The sequence below is a fragment of the Elaeis guineensis genome, chromosome 2 (genome assembly GCF_000442705.2).
Source record: "Elaeis guineensis isolate ETL-2024a chromosome 2, EG11, whole genome shotgun sequence".
NCBI lineage: Eukaryota > Viridiplantae > Streptophyta > Magnoliopsida > Arecales > Arecaceae > Elaeis > Elaeis guineensis.
In genome coordinates this window covers 98,178,456-98,193,672 of record NC_025994.2, presented here as the reverse complement: position 1 = coordinate 98,193,672, position 15,217 = coordinate 98,178,456, and the positions used below count along the sequence as shown (strand labels likewise).

The 15,217-nt window shown below is 36.9% G+C and overlaps 1 protein-coding gene across 1 annotated transcript; it reads left to right on the top strand.

Moving 5' to 3' along the window:
• The first annotated feature begins 251 nt into the window (after positions 1-251).
• Positions 252-7,328, top strand: LOC105052348 (transcription factor ILR3). Its single transcript, XM_019848014.2, has 5 exons — positions 252-577; positions 2,887-2,949; positions 3,050-3,127; positions 3,238-3,400; positions 6,812-7,328. The coding sequence occupies exons 1-5, from the start codon at positions 438-440 to the stop codon at positions 7,079-7,081; spliced, it is 714 nt and encodes a 237-aa protein (XP_019703573.2). The 5' UTR covers positions 252-437; the 3' UTR covers positions 7,082-7,328.
• The last annotated feature ends 7,889 nt before the right edge of the window (positions 7,329-15,217 follow it).

Sequence of the window (15,217 nt, the reverse complement as noted above, 5' to 3'; positions counted from 1 at the left end):
GTACTCCTTGGGTTTGAGCTAGTTGTTGTGTCTGGCACGCTAGCTCAAAATCAATATACAGTTTACTCGTCATAGAATGTAAAATTTTCATATAAGTCTCCACTCACCGCTGGAGCCACTCCAGTCGCTTAGCAATACACCCCGCACCCATATTAGCTCATGAGGGAAAACCATAACTAACACGCAACATAAAAAAAATACTCACGGGGAAGTACTTAGGCGCAGGCCTGGTTCATTAAATAAATGTACTTCTAATTGGGTTCGAAGGTCCAACACGATACCCGTCTGCCTCTTCCTCTTGCCGGCCGAGCCCGTCGCATGCTCGCCTCCTCCGTCGTCGCGTCCCTTTCGCCCCTCGCCCCAAAAGAGAGCCCGTCCTCCTCCCAACCCTCGTGGAATTTATCGGTGATTCGCTGAAGTTGATCGAGGGATCGGAGATGGGTTCTCCCGAGAACTCCAACTGGGTCTTTGATTGCCCTCTGATCGACGACATGTCCGTTGCCGGAGGCGATTTCCCGGCGCCCGGGACCGGATTCTACTGGACTCCCCAGGGAATCAACAGTACCTCCAATTCCAGGTATGCCAGATTGCGTTCTTGATGGCTTCTTGCTACTGCCAATTCGGTTCTTCTTGTTATAGGGTTTCCTGGATCGAGCCCTGGTCTTCTTTATAAACCAAAAAATCAACATTTTTTGATGGTGATTATCATTTATTTGATGGGATATGTGGTTTTTTTAATCCCAGCTCGTTGTTTTTCTATGCCTAATGTCGTATTACTTGCCACTAACGGCCGGAGATGCTCTCCATAATTAGGGTTTTCTGTAATTCATGATGTGACTCCAACTTCTTTTGCTATCTTTGGTTCTCATGATTCTTGGAAAGTGATATATTCAGTAACATTAGGTTTCTTGACCATAAACGAATGTATGCACCACAATCAGATCTTCTCTAGTTTAAATTGATGCAGGATCATAAGAGGAATGTTCCAAGTAGTTGCCTTTGAAGTTCAGATTGACAATTCATTAACGATTTTTCAGTTATCATTGGTCTGCATTGCTTATGTGATTAGCCATCCTCTATATGTTCTAATTATGCTGCTATAGCCCTTTTGCAATCTATGAATGGGTCATCCTGCTTTTAATTTATTTTAACCTGGTAGGGGGCATAGTCCTATCAAACAATATCAATACGCTGATGTTACGTTGAATTTTTATGGGTAGCTATGAGACTCCTTTGCATTATTTTTAAATGACTTATTGGTCAAGCTTAATTTAGAAGATTTCGTAAGTGGTGTCATGATGGATGCTTTTTATGTTTTAGTAGAAAGAAAACATATGGAACATGTCCTTTAGGTCTTCCTTTAGGCATTGCCAAGCTGACCTCTGATTGGATTATTTTGGTGTATGGATTAACTGGAGGTTGGCTAAGTATTAGAGAAATTGTCTTTTCTTTTCTTTTTATATTGTTTCTTTTCCCTTTTTTTGGCAGTGGCTAGTATTCTTAACAATGTTTGCCATGAATAGTTGCCTAATGCATATGTATATCCATGTTCTATATTGTTTAGTTAGTAGCTAAGAAGTAGGCAAAAATTTTGAGGAGGTTTACAGATGATGGAGGAGGTGTGATATTGCAATTCGCAAGTGGAGCTTGGGTAGTCAACTTAATTTATATCCAGCATTTAAAGATTTGAGCTGGAGATGAGACTTACAGAGTGACTAATGACCTTTGTGTTAGGCTTTGGAGATACCATCTAGTGTTGAAAGTTATGATGTGTCTGGAAATATTTTCCTTAAGTTTCTCTCTTTTCCTTGTTAAATGCTTTTTCGCTTTTTCTAGTAAAAAGAGGCCCTGATTTGAGAATCTGAATCAAGGTGATTGTAGAGTTTTGAATTATGTCCTATGGTAGCATGTTTGAGGTGGGAGATTGGTGTCCTTGGATCTATCTTGGTTACTGCAAGTTGGAGGCAGTGCTTATGGTTGGATGGTTTCTTCGGTTAACATGTTTTGCTTGTACAAACCTTTTAATGCATAGAGCTGGAACATAGACTGAAGAGTGGGTATTGGGATCTGAATTAGGATTGGATAATAGCCTAGGTGCTAGACTGGTGCTTGCTGTGGGAAGCACCATTATGGAGTGCATTGTCCCTGATACCTTTGCTGTTATTCCTAACAGAAAGGCTCCTTGATCTAACAATCTGCTAGCTAAAAAAAAAGAAAAAGAAATTCAAATATTTTCACTTTGGAAAGTGTTGTAAAGTCAATATCAGTACTTGCATTTGGTGGTCTTTGAGACTAGAGACTCTTGGTAACTAATTTCTGAAAACCTGCACGTTGCTTGTTGCATAGTAACTTGGGCTATTTAACAATATTGCTATGGACATATACATAAGCAAAAAAAGGTTTGGATCAGGACCCTAGGGTCTCTTGGAATACCCAAGTGAGATTTTCTAGCCAATTTTTTGTATTTTCATCTGCATGCTTCTCCTAAAGAAAGGGTAGTAAGAAATGCTAGAAAACGTATTATTTATAGTTCGTTTACTATAGGGAAAATATTGGATATCATAAACTATTTATAAATCCTTGTAGTATGTTGTCAATGTTGCTCATTTTGCTATGATCACATTTTCATATTATCCGAGCTTTGAGTGTTACATGTTTTTATATATTGCTTGCAATACCTGGGTGTCTTTGTTTGTCTTACCAAATAAAATTGCTCTTTTCATTTTGGAAATGTTGTGTCTTATTTGAAGATATAGTTTTTCCTATGCTAAATTTCATACATTTAGATTTTTTTTTATTTTTTTTTTTTTGTCACTGTGCTTTCATTTTGGTGTTCTTTAGGATTGTCCTATTTTTGTGACACACACATATATTTTTTTTGGTCAGTGTGGAAATTAGTGGCTCCTTTGTAGATTCTGCTGGCATTAATGAGTCAGGCTCCAAGAAACGGTTTGATTTATACACTATGAGCTCATAATGTCGAGTTAAAATGTTTTTTTAAGCTGTTAGTTTATTTGGTCTGAAGCTACTAAGCATTTCTGAGTAACAGTGTTAGGTCAGAATCTTCCAGTCAGCCCGGCTCCAAAGCCTGCAGGGAAAAAATGAGACGAGATAAGTTGAATAATAGGTATACATGCTGCCTTATACAAATCTTATGATGTGTTTTAAATACTTGATAGTTTCTTAAGACTTCATTAGTTTTATTGCGAGCTTTCTTAACTTCGGCTTGATTATAAGGTTCTTGGAGTTGGGATCCATTTTGGAGCCTGGAAAACCGCCGAAGATGGACAAAGCAGCTATCTTAAGTGATGCTGTCCGCATGGTGACTCAATTACGCAGTGAAGCACAAAAGCTGAAAGATTCAAATGAGGATCTGCAGGAGAAGATCAAAGAATTGAAGGTCCATTTTAATTTATCTTTCATATACTTCCTTATATCTATGACCAAGGTGTTTGAACTATAAATTGTTTCTTTGAGAAATCTAGCCAGATATATATATATATTTTTTATATGTTACCAACATATTCATGTCTGTTATATGGCATGAACATAAAGTCTTTTACTGTATTATATAGTCTTTTACTATGCATGCATTTCATACCATGATGTTTGGCTCCTGGTGTGATTTCTTTATTGTTATATGTGTCTAGATAGGCTGTGATGAGATAGAACATGCTTAAGATTTATGGTATCTGAGCTTGGGATTTAAATTGTGTGTCATCCACTTTGAATGCCTCTCTCTGAGATTGGCTTATCCTTTTTCAATGTCTACATTGGTTTGGATGTTCATTTAATTGATTATGCGTTACTGTTTTGCCATTGACAAGGTTAATATTATTGACTGACTGTTGAATTTTGTGATTAAGATGAAGGAATTTTGTTGAAGCCTTTTGACATTAGATGGTATTACAAGGGTTTATATGTTATCTTGAAGGCTATTCAATGTCTTGCACTGCACCTGCCTTCATCTCTATAACTAGACACGACCAACTTTTCTTGTTTTAAACTAGTTTTAGCGACCAAAGAACTATTGTTGTTTTTTATCCAACTGTCTTAAATCAGATTACATGAGTAGTTTAATTGGGGCACCTTAGTTTCGGTTGAATCTCACTTTCATACTTGTTCAGTTTTTAATATCTTTATCAAGATTGACCAAATGTAATTATTTGTATTGACTGAGCTCTTTGTGACAATCTGATTCATTATCATTTCCCAGATTTTTTTGTACTTGTTTCCTCTTATATTTTTAATGATGTTTTTTCAACATTTAAGTGTTAAGTTTTAATTCTACAACACAACGGTTAGTTTTTTCCCCCTTTTGGTTCCATTATCTGCTAGACATGTGACCATCCTATTCAAAACCATATGGAAAATTACACAGGGTTTAGGGAAAAATATAATAGCAAGACCACATTATAAATTTACTATCATTAGGCCTTTTAAAATAATCTTACAAAAAAATAAGATACTAAAAGACATCAAAACTATACTTTGGTGTTCAACAATAGTTTTTAGCTAAAATTCTGACCGACTTCATTTAAGGGCACCAAAATGACTCTCTAATCAATAGTCTGACTCTTCTAGGTCCAAGTTTCTGAAATATGCATACATGAATACAGACATACAGAAGTACAAACGTATTGATAGATTAGGCTTGCTGGATGAAATTAAATACAAAAGCATGGGCATGACAATAAACAAGCCTTCAACATCTGTTTAAATGGCTATATAATCTGATCATCATTCATTATTGTCATGTTATACAACCTCTGTCAAATACAAGCTTCTTCCATCCACAAAATCTGATCAAGGTTCTCTGGGGTCTTTTCCTATTTCCTCTTGAACATCCACTAAAAATCCAAGTCCCACTAGTTAACATGGTGTCCCTTGAATATTTGCTGCAAATCCCCGTATCATCTTTAAGGCTAATACAAGCTTTATCAAATCCATTTTCATAACATCTATCAAATTTATCTCAGGTCTTCCTTTCTTCTTCTATAACCCATGTAACAGGTCTCCGAGTAATTGGGACGTCCTCAATTTTGTTTGCACCTGCAAGATTTTAATCAGTTCAAAGACTCGTACTCTATTGATGCATGGCTGTGTGCAACTTATGATTTTGATGATGCATACCACTTTGAATAGGTGCTTAACAACTTTTAGTAGAGAAAATTACCATATATTGAGCCAACATCACTATAAATTCGGCTGCCATCATCTGGAGTTTTAAGTGGCGCCGCTAAGGGGACATGGATCCTTTGTTCTGAAGATGGAAAATCCAGGGTACAAATATCTGGCTTGCTCGAAAATGTGATAGTTGGATTCAAGGCATGGCAATGAGATCACATTTTAGTTTTTTGCTGAAATTTGCTGAATTTTAATCAACTAAATCTACTTAAACTAGTTGGCTTTGTTGAATGCCTCAGGGTTATAAACTATCCAATAATTTTTGGAATTTTCTTGCTATCCCTAGAGAGTATCCTTGGTTCCCCTATTTCATGGTTGGACTGGAATTAATAGCACAGTATCCTCATTGAACTTTGTGTGGAAGTTCTATGTAGATTGTGGAATAAGTGGATACAGTTCAAACCATGGAAGGGACACACTTATTGGCATCTAGGTTTCGTCGATTCATCCCAGCATGCTTGATTTGGGCATATTGAATTGAATCAGTGTGGAACCGGGATGGTTCGGGCTGTTCAATTTGGTCCAGGGCAAAATTGCGATGAACCGGGCTGAATTGTGATGAACCGCCTTGTTTTTGAGCAATTTCAGTTAGTCATGGGGATGAACTGTTTTATAATTTCTCTTGCAAGTATACAGCCCTTCATCTCCTCATCTAGTTGTGCCTGATGCTGCCCCAACCTGTGCTCCATTTGGTGGTATTACCCCTTTGATTGACCATGCTGAGCTCCCATGATGCCTCCAACATTGCCTCCAGCGTCCCCTCCTTTGTCGCCACAAACGAGACTGCCAAAGGTGAGGCGATCAGCATGGAGGTAATGGCAGTGTTGATGCCTGACCTACATGGTGCTGCATGCTGTGTTTCAGTAAGGTATGTACCAGTCCTGTACTGACCTGGTACTTGACTAGCATGGGACATGGTACCGGTTCTGCAATCCTCAGTGCAGTAAAAGATTAAGACCACCTCTTGTGTCCTTGGGAAGATAATAACTTTGGATTATAAAATCTGAGACTAATATATTACCATATTTGACCATTGGGTATAAAATCGGGTGCTCTTTTTGTTTTGTTGGGACTGAGTTTGGTCTACATGAGATGATCATAAAAGTAAAGGTTTTTGCAGCTGAATTATTGTTTTGAATTTGTTTTGGTGGAAATTGATGACCTGATTTGGTAGTTCTGTTAGTATGTTATGAGCTTATGAACTATGGAACATGGCTTTGAGTTCTGGAAGGTTGGGGTGCTTAGTTGCGGTATAGTAATATTTGGGAGATTTATCAAGGAATCCCATTATTCATAGTCACCAATTCAGCAAGAGTTTAGATGAGCAATTTAGTGATCAATATCATCACCACCAATAACTGATAGCATCATTAATTTGCAATCCATGAGTATGCATCTGTACATTGAATGTCAACAATGAACTAAATGTTTGCATGATTGAATGCTTTATGTTTATTTTGATTGCTGGAGAATAATCCAGAGATTTTTTTTGGCCAATGAAGAAATCCTGGATAACATTGAGGCTAGCTGAATAATTTAGAGATATGTGCTGCTGTAGCTTATTCATTTTTATGCATTTTTAAATCTAAGAGCTAAACTGGTATTTAATCTTATTATACTGCAGGCTGAGAAGAATGAGCTTCGTGATGAGAAACAGAGGCTGAAGGCAGAGAAAGAGAACCTGGAGCAGCAAATAAAGATCCTAAATGCTCGGCCAAGCTTTGTAGCACACCCTCCTGTAATTCCAGCGGCTTTTGCTCCACAAGGACAAACAGCAGCACACAAGCTGATGATGCCTGTCATTGGCTACCCTGGATTCCCTATGTGGCAATTCATGCCGCCTGCGGATGTTGATACCTCACAGGATGCTGAATCGTGTCCTCCAGTTGCTTAAGACCATTGAATGCTACTTTGATTAACTAATTTCTCTATCGAACTGCTTTGGCTTGTGTAAGACCCCATTGCTTCATTTCCATTTCAGGCTTAGCTTAGCTTGTCAGTAGTATAACCATGAATTGAAGTTGTTTGGATTTCAGGTAAATTGGAAACTATCTAGTGGTTTAATTGTAAATTATAATAATAAAAAAAAAATCCAGCTTGACCATTAGTATCAAAGGGAACCATGGAGATTCTCAGACCTACAGCAAGTTGTGTGAATATTGGAGAATATGGAGTGGTTTTGATTCAGTGTAGAAAATTTTATCCTAATTTTTCATGAGTATCGTCAATAGGATCGGCGTTCTTGGTGTATATTATAAATGAAATGTGCCTCGAGGAATGATTCAGCAATATTTTCGTTCAAATCATGCATCAATTCTCTCTTGGCTGGCAAGCCTGAAATCGGTTCTGCTCGGTTCACCTGCCTGTGCAGTAGATCCGTGATGATCAAGGGTTAAAAGAGTGCTGCAAGGTATCAAATACTTTATGACAAGGTAGCCGGTACTTCGCAACTCAAATGAAGAGTTGTCACTCGATGATAAAACATCACAGCAGCTCCTTAACTGCCACTATAATTAAAATAAAGATAAAAGATGATTATTTGATGTTCATGGCAGCTCGTATGGGAATGGGAGAGAATATTTGAAGCAAGTCTAAAGTATGAGCAGTGTATTGCTATGCTTTAATATTGAACTTCTTTATATTTGACTTCTTGATTGATGCCTTCCCTAAAGAATTCAAGCTAATTCATTACTCGTCTGAGATGACAATATTACCATTGATCAAGCAACATGTGTTATATTGGGAGTTTATTAGTCTCTTTTTTCCCCAATATTTGAGACTTCTGCATCATAAATTTGGTTTTCTTGCATGGGTTTTGTTTTGCACCATATAAGAGTACCAAGGAGGTCTTCACGAGCAGGCGTCTATATCCATCAGATTTAGTTATATCCATCCAGTTCCTCCATCTAGTGGTTAATTTTTAGTGATATATGTAAGGACGTGCATCGCACAGGACGTATGTAAAATCAATGCATTGGCAAATGTTTCTCAAAAAAAGGATTGGTAAGTGATCCGAACCTATCAAACTTGTGAATTTCAATCGAGAATCTGCGGAGTTGGTGGTTCTTTAGATAATTAGAATGTTTATGTGTTGCTTAATCATTTTTCTCTCACATAACTTGTTTATGATGTACTTGCATTAGCAATTATATATACATGGCATTGAAGAGGTTCTAAGAACTCATCCATTCATGACAGAATATTGAAAATAATGTCAAAACATCCAAGATTTAGGCACTATGGTGCTGTACTATTTTTTGATAGATGGTGCTGTACTTCAAGATGAAGTTCTTTATATTATATTTTTCTGCATGAGCTGCCACCATGAGAAATTTACTTTATACATGACGCATGGTAGGGATAGTGTCAAGCTTGATCACGCTTTTAGGGTTTTCTACGCGCTCTTTGAGATTTTACTTCATAAGAGTTGGCTTTCTTGCATTAAATTATGTTTCACCTTATGAGTAATATAAAAGCAAGATTTCCACAAACAGGCATTTATAACCATTGGGTTCAGTTAGATTCATCCAATCCATCCTTCATAGTTTTATATGCATAAGTAAATCTTCAGCGAACAGAGGCTTTCAGTTGTTCTCGAACTGGCAGTCTAGTAGCTCGTCAGATTGGTGCAGAACTAGCTTGGAGAGACCCAAATGGGTTAGAGGCCCATGTCTGCTGGGCTAGACCTAGCTCATACAGATCTAACCTCAAAATTCTTTGAACACCACCTGTGGTGTAAGAAATCCGACGGGAAATGTATCACTTCCCCACATAACAATCATTTTTCAATACATATTTAATATCCACAGTTTCATTTTTTCATTTGAAATTTGAAAGGATAAAAATATTTTTGAAAAAATTGTGATATCCTGTGTTGAAATTATGATTTCTAGCACAAAATATCATAATCTTTTTACAGGATGTCATAAAGAGAGAAAAATATTTTTGTCATTGAAAATTTATAAAATTTTTATGTGATGAAAATATCCCTACCAAAATTATGACATCCTATGAAAAAATTATGACATCTTGTGCAGGAAGTCATGATTTCAATACAGAATGTCATAATATTCACACAAAATGTCATAAATTTTTCAAAAGAAAAAAAAATATTTTTATCATTCAAAATTTTAAATAAAAAAATAAAATATAAATATTAAATATGTTATTAAATATGTATTAGAAAGTAATGATCATATACTCTAATATGATTGGATGATGCATTTCATACCATTTTTATTGCACTGCACGTGGTGTACAAAGAATCTCTCAACCAATATGTCTATGTGGTTGGGCTAGATCTGCTGTTTTTTTTTTTTCTTCTAAAATAAAATTATAATTAAAAAAAAAGGTCGAAGTATGGTCCATGTCATTGCGGGAATAGTTGGCGAACACCAAGCAAGGGTGGGCTTGATACAAGTCGATATCAGCCATCTCCATCTTCAAGAACTAGCACCTGTTGCCAATTAAACAATCAACAACGATTGATTTAATATTCATACAGCAACATCTTTTTGGAAGTCTAAACATTCACATACACAAATCACGACAACGACTACAGCTAATACACAAATCACGACAACGACTACAGCTAATACGGAAGCATCTTTCCAACAGCCACGACCGAGCATCTTTCCAGCAAGCCACTAGAGCTAACAAACAAAAGTCATAATAACAGCTGCACCTAATATAAAGCATATTTCTGCCACAAGATAACACCCACTACGTGTCATGTAAACAACTGGCGCAATAAAAATTGCTGCAGAAAGGGAACTACGATAATCAGAACCTACCGGAAAAAAGGAAGCCACGAAGAGGAAAGAGGAAACTACTACAATTAGAACTTATTACTGCAGAGAGGAAATTAACTAGGAAATCATGACCAATGGTGAATTGAGAGCTCAAGATGATCTCCATCATTAATCTCGTAATCTATCATTACATAACCAATTATCTGATCCTCTGGAAGCGGATAAGTACGTGAAGCACCAACTGCATGTGGACCGGCTCCTCTAGCCGGCCCATCATTTCCTTCTTCACTTGGCCTCATACAGGGTATGGAGTGTATCACCTGTCTCGACGTGATGGCCAGATTCATGGTCATGGATGATGACTTCAACAGATAAAGACACCAAGGGGTCCAACTACCCTAGGGTTGATCGATCTCGACCACCTCAACTTCCACCTGTGGACTGATTGCATGTTCTATCTCTTAATCGATCGTTATCCTCCATCCAAGTCCTCAGCCTCCAGAGGTGTTGGCGACGGGGAGGCGGGCCATAGCCTCCCCTCTCAAACATCTTCTTGACATCGTGGACGGTATGAAGGTTGCCCAAGGAGCAGCAGTAGATAAGATTGTTCCATCTAGAAGCGTTGTCCAAGGATTCGTAGGAACCTTTCTCATGCAGTATGATGGTCGGCAGGTCTTCAAGACCAAGCCGGTGAAGAGTCTTGTGATCATCCTTCAGCAAGGTATGCGCATAGACAAGGATCTCATGAGTGTCATCTGGCACCTCCAATTGCTGTTGAATTGCACTCTTCAGCTGCCCGGCCGTAGAGAGGTGCCCCCGTGGATGTAGGGTACGACTCGTTCTCTTGTTTCACTCGAAGCACGGTGAGCCACATGTATGTACGAGGTTTATAGAGAAGTAGGAGCATAATTTTTGTGGATTTGAAGAGGAAATAAATATGGAGAAGTTGAACACCGATGACCGGATCCCTTGCAGTGTGCGATTTGCACCATAGAATGCTATGTTGCACTTGATGGCCGCCATCAGAAAATGAACAGTTATTTGATAGCTACGAACTGTATATGGCACATAATGCTGTTTAATTTGTTTGACAACCATTCATCCTCAGATAGCAGTCATCGATCATCACACAATATTCTATGGTGCAAGCCATATGCATCGTTGATGATTCTGCTTTGAATTGACAAAAGATTTATAAGTAAAGAGCTTTGGGAACTTTTCAGAATTCTGTTAGTCTTTAATATGGAATTCTTCTCCTTCATGTGAAAGAGTATTAGGTGTCATTCATGCTATTGCATTTCAAATTTGAGACATAACGTGGCCATACTATCGAGAGGTACAATCTTCGATTATATGAAGCCAATCAATCATAATCAACTAAAATCTATCACAAATAAAATATAATAAAAGATTCAATTTCATCATTCATCAAATAAATAAATCAAGATCGGTTTAGATCATCTAAATCCCAAATCAAATACCAAATTTATATCTTTTAATTCATAAACAATTGACTACAAATCCATAATCATCCAATAAACTAAATCTAGCTATAAAATTTTGAAAGTCAGACCTATAAACCTAGATCATCCATCGATCCTAACTTTAATCTGCTGTAAAAGAACAAGAAAAATAAAAAGGTATGAGTTACACCATCTTAATAAGTAAACCTATGCTTTCTTACTGGATCAAGTATAAATTTTTCAATGATAATGCATTATTAAGAAAATAATAGATGATATAAAATAAAATATTTTATAAGATATATAATAAAATAAATCATACAATCAGTCATGCATACATAAATCATAAATATTTTATAAATATGATGATTCATAAGTCATTTTGATCATATGTTCATATCATATTTCAAAATCTTACTCACAGATATTTATGCTGTAGTCACTTTGATCATATTTTTTAATCGACAAATTTCTTGTTTCATATGTCAACTTTGTCTCCATTGACGAGGTCATATTTCTTATGGATGTTAATTTCGGATATTGACCTTTCTAATTTTAGAGATTTGTTTATAGCTGTTTGAGAGCTTTTGAAATCTTTACATCTTTTTCTTAATATATATAGTAGATAAAAAATAATAAAATTTATGCTTCATAAATATGCTACTTTCATATATTCATGAGATCATTTATCATAATAAAATATATTTTTTCATATCTCATGTACTGATCCTTATTTTATAAAAAATATGATTTATTAGTAATAGATCATATGTATAGAAAATATGATAATTTTAAAATGAATAAAAAGCATAAGATCTACTTACCTCATTCATCCTAAATCTTTCGACTTCATTAGAAGAATCAGCTAATTCTATTTAAAATATTAAATTATAATCAATTTTTTAATTAATTTAATTAAATGATCATAAAAGGAGATTATTGATTGGATGATCAGTCCAATAGACCACTTGGTTACCAAAGCAGTTCAGGATCTTCTTATTGGGATCAACACGGGTCATTAAAATAGGAAGGCATGACTGAATATGGGGTCCATAAGTATTTTAGAGAGAAAAAATAAGTGAAGAGAGAGAGAATAGGAAAGAGAGAAAGAAAGAGTCTTCATCTCTTCTAGAAGAGGAATCTAAGATCAGGATCATTAAGGGTCATGTTAGGATGCATGCACTATCGGCAGCTGGCCGTGGCTGGACATAAAGAGAAGAAAAAACTCCAAAATAAGAGATTCATAGGTTATCTTAGAGAAAGAAAGTAGAGAGAGATACAAAAGAGAGAAAGAGAGCTGGTCTCTCCCTTTTCTTTTTTTTTTTCCTTCTCTTTTCTTCTTCTTCTTCTATTCTTTTCTTCTTCTTTTCTTTGGCCGAATAGGAAAAGAAGGGTTGGTTGGTCCATGGTGATGACCAAAGGTCCAAAGGTGGTGAGCGTGAAGGTTGGGTCGGTAGCAGGTGGTGGTGGACAACTAACGGACCAACGGTGATGCCCAATTGATGGGGAAAACATAGGAAGGGCTCGAAAAATAGAAATTTGCCTCCTTTTCTTGGTCTTTTCAATCGTTGGCCAGAAAAGAGGGGAAAAAAAAACCAAAAAATAGAAGAAAGCATTCATGATGGAAATCTGGTGCGATTTCGATGAGTCCAGTGGCTTGTGGGAGTGCCTGAGGCCATAGAAAGAAGTGAAAGTGAAAAGGAAGGAAGGTCAGGGATTTATCTCGATTTTTAGTGAACTCTTCAGCTTCAAATTCCAACTGATACAAAAACTACGTGCTAAGAGAGAGGGGGGGGGGGGGGGGTCCCATGTTCATCAATCAAGGACCATGGAGGGGAGGGGAAATCTTTTATAGGTTTTGGTAGCCCTTGGAGTCTTCTTCAAACCCTTTTTTTTTTTTTCGGATGGGAGTTGTCGGCTAACATTGTGACGGGCTGGTTTAATAAACCAGGCTATCACACATGCAATTTCTCCGCTCTTTGGCGTGCAAAAGGATGCGAGGTGTTTGTTTTTGCTCAGAAAAGAAAAGAATGTTAGGTGTTCGTTGAAAATTCAACTCACATGACCTGAAAATATTCCTTTCGAACTCCTGAAGCCTTGCTTGATGTGTAATATTGTTGTTTAAATACTTCATAATCTGGCCACAGCCAGCAATTAGTGTTGCTGAGGACATGGCGAATATTTGTTGGTTGGGAATTGTGGGCCCTCATTTTTTTTTTTTGGGATCTAAGGCTCTCATCCAACGTAACGAGCTCCGAACTGTGGTTAACAATTTCACCAAGCATTAATCGGGTTAAACATTTTTTTGGAGTCACGAGCCTGACCGTGAGGTTTCACCTAAGATGATCCAGGATAGGAGGATAAGATCATGCTTAACTTGCTGCCAACCCGTCATTAGAGGTCCTTACCGTTTATTGCAACTGCCAAACCTTCATTCATTGGCACATGTAGTGCGAGCCATATATCACCGTTAATGCATATATACCAACATGACGCCTTGTACCGCATTGATGCAAATACAATGCACGCATGACAAATAAATCTAATAGCCGAATACCAATAAAGAGAATATGCACCCATGTCTAACTATTTGGTTGTTACAAAGGAGGCATGTGCCTGACATAAAAACATAAATAGAAACAAGAAACAGACAAAACTCGCTTATAACCGGTTGTAACGGGACCCGTAGCTAACTAATCAGCCATCTGATTCCCTTCACGATAAATTTGAGTAGCCTAAAGACTTGTAACACAATTTTCATTCGCAATATGTCTACTTATCAAGTATGGACCACACTATAGGTAAATTTGAAAAAATCTTTGATTTGGACAACTAGACACGAGCATTTTTGGGAAAGAACGGGACAATAAAATCATGGTGGAAAAAAAAATCCTCGAATCTATTTTACAGTGTAGGTGGGCAATGGAGTAAGACTGAATAGATCTAATCCCAGATGGATTAAGTGCTATTTTTCGAATTATAGAAGACTTAGTGAAGTTAGAACTAATTTTAGATGAATAAACTATAATTGATCCAATTTAATAAAATGTAACTAAATTGATCAATAAGTAGAGTATGAGATCTATGTTAAATGGAATCTTTCTAGATGTACTCAAAAAATAATAATAATAACCAAAAACTGTGGAATTTTTTTTTTTAATGGTAGTGGAGGCTGAAACCAGCCACCACATAATTGTTAATGATCAGAAAGGTTACAGGACATAAAAGTTGTTACATAATTCTGGCAGGCCTCCAAAAGACAGAGCCCTGCATTGCAAAAAAAAAAACATAGCTCTGCTTTACCAAACAGAGCCTCCTGAGTATGAAATAAGCTGAAGGAAGTAGAAACAGCTTACATCAAAAGTCTCTGGAGTGTGGAGAGGTGGGAAATGAAGTTCGAAAATTAGTTACTTCAGGTCTCTGTGTATTCCTCTTACTACTATCCAAATTTTTTCAAACTCTAGGATTGCTGTTTGCTTACAAAGCATAGACTCTGGAATTGGAAGGAGAATGGGTGACTCCCATTCCAATCATTTGGTTCGGAGGAGTACCATTTCAATTCTGATTCTGGGATGGAATGAAAATAGCCCAATCTATATAGAACTCAATTGCTACTCTCCTTTATAGATTTAAATTTTTATTCCAATTTCGATCATGAATCAAGCACTTTGTGGGATTTGGCCATTCCGATTCCGATTCTGATTCCAAGTCATTTCGATTCTCATTTCAATGTTGATTCCGATTCCGATCGTGAACCAAGCATCTTCTTAAAGCATTTGAGGCAATAAATGAGCATTGCACTCTTTCCAGCAAGAC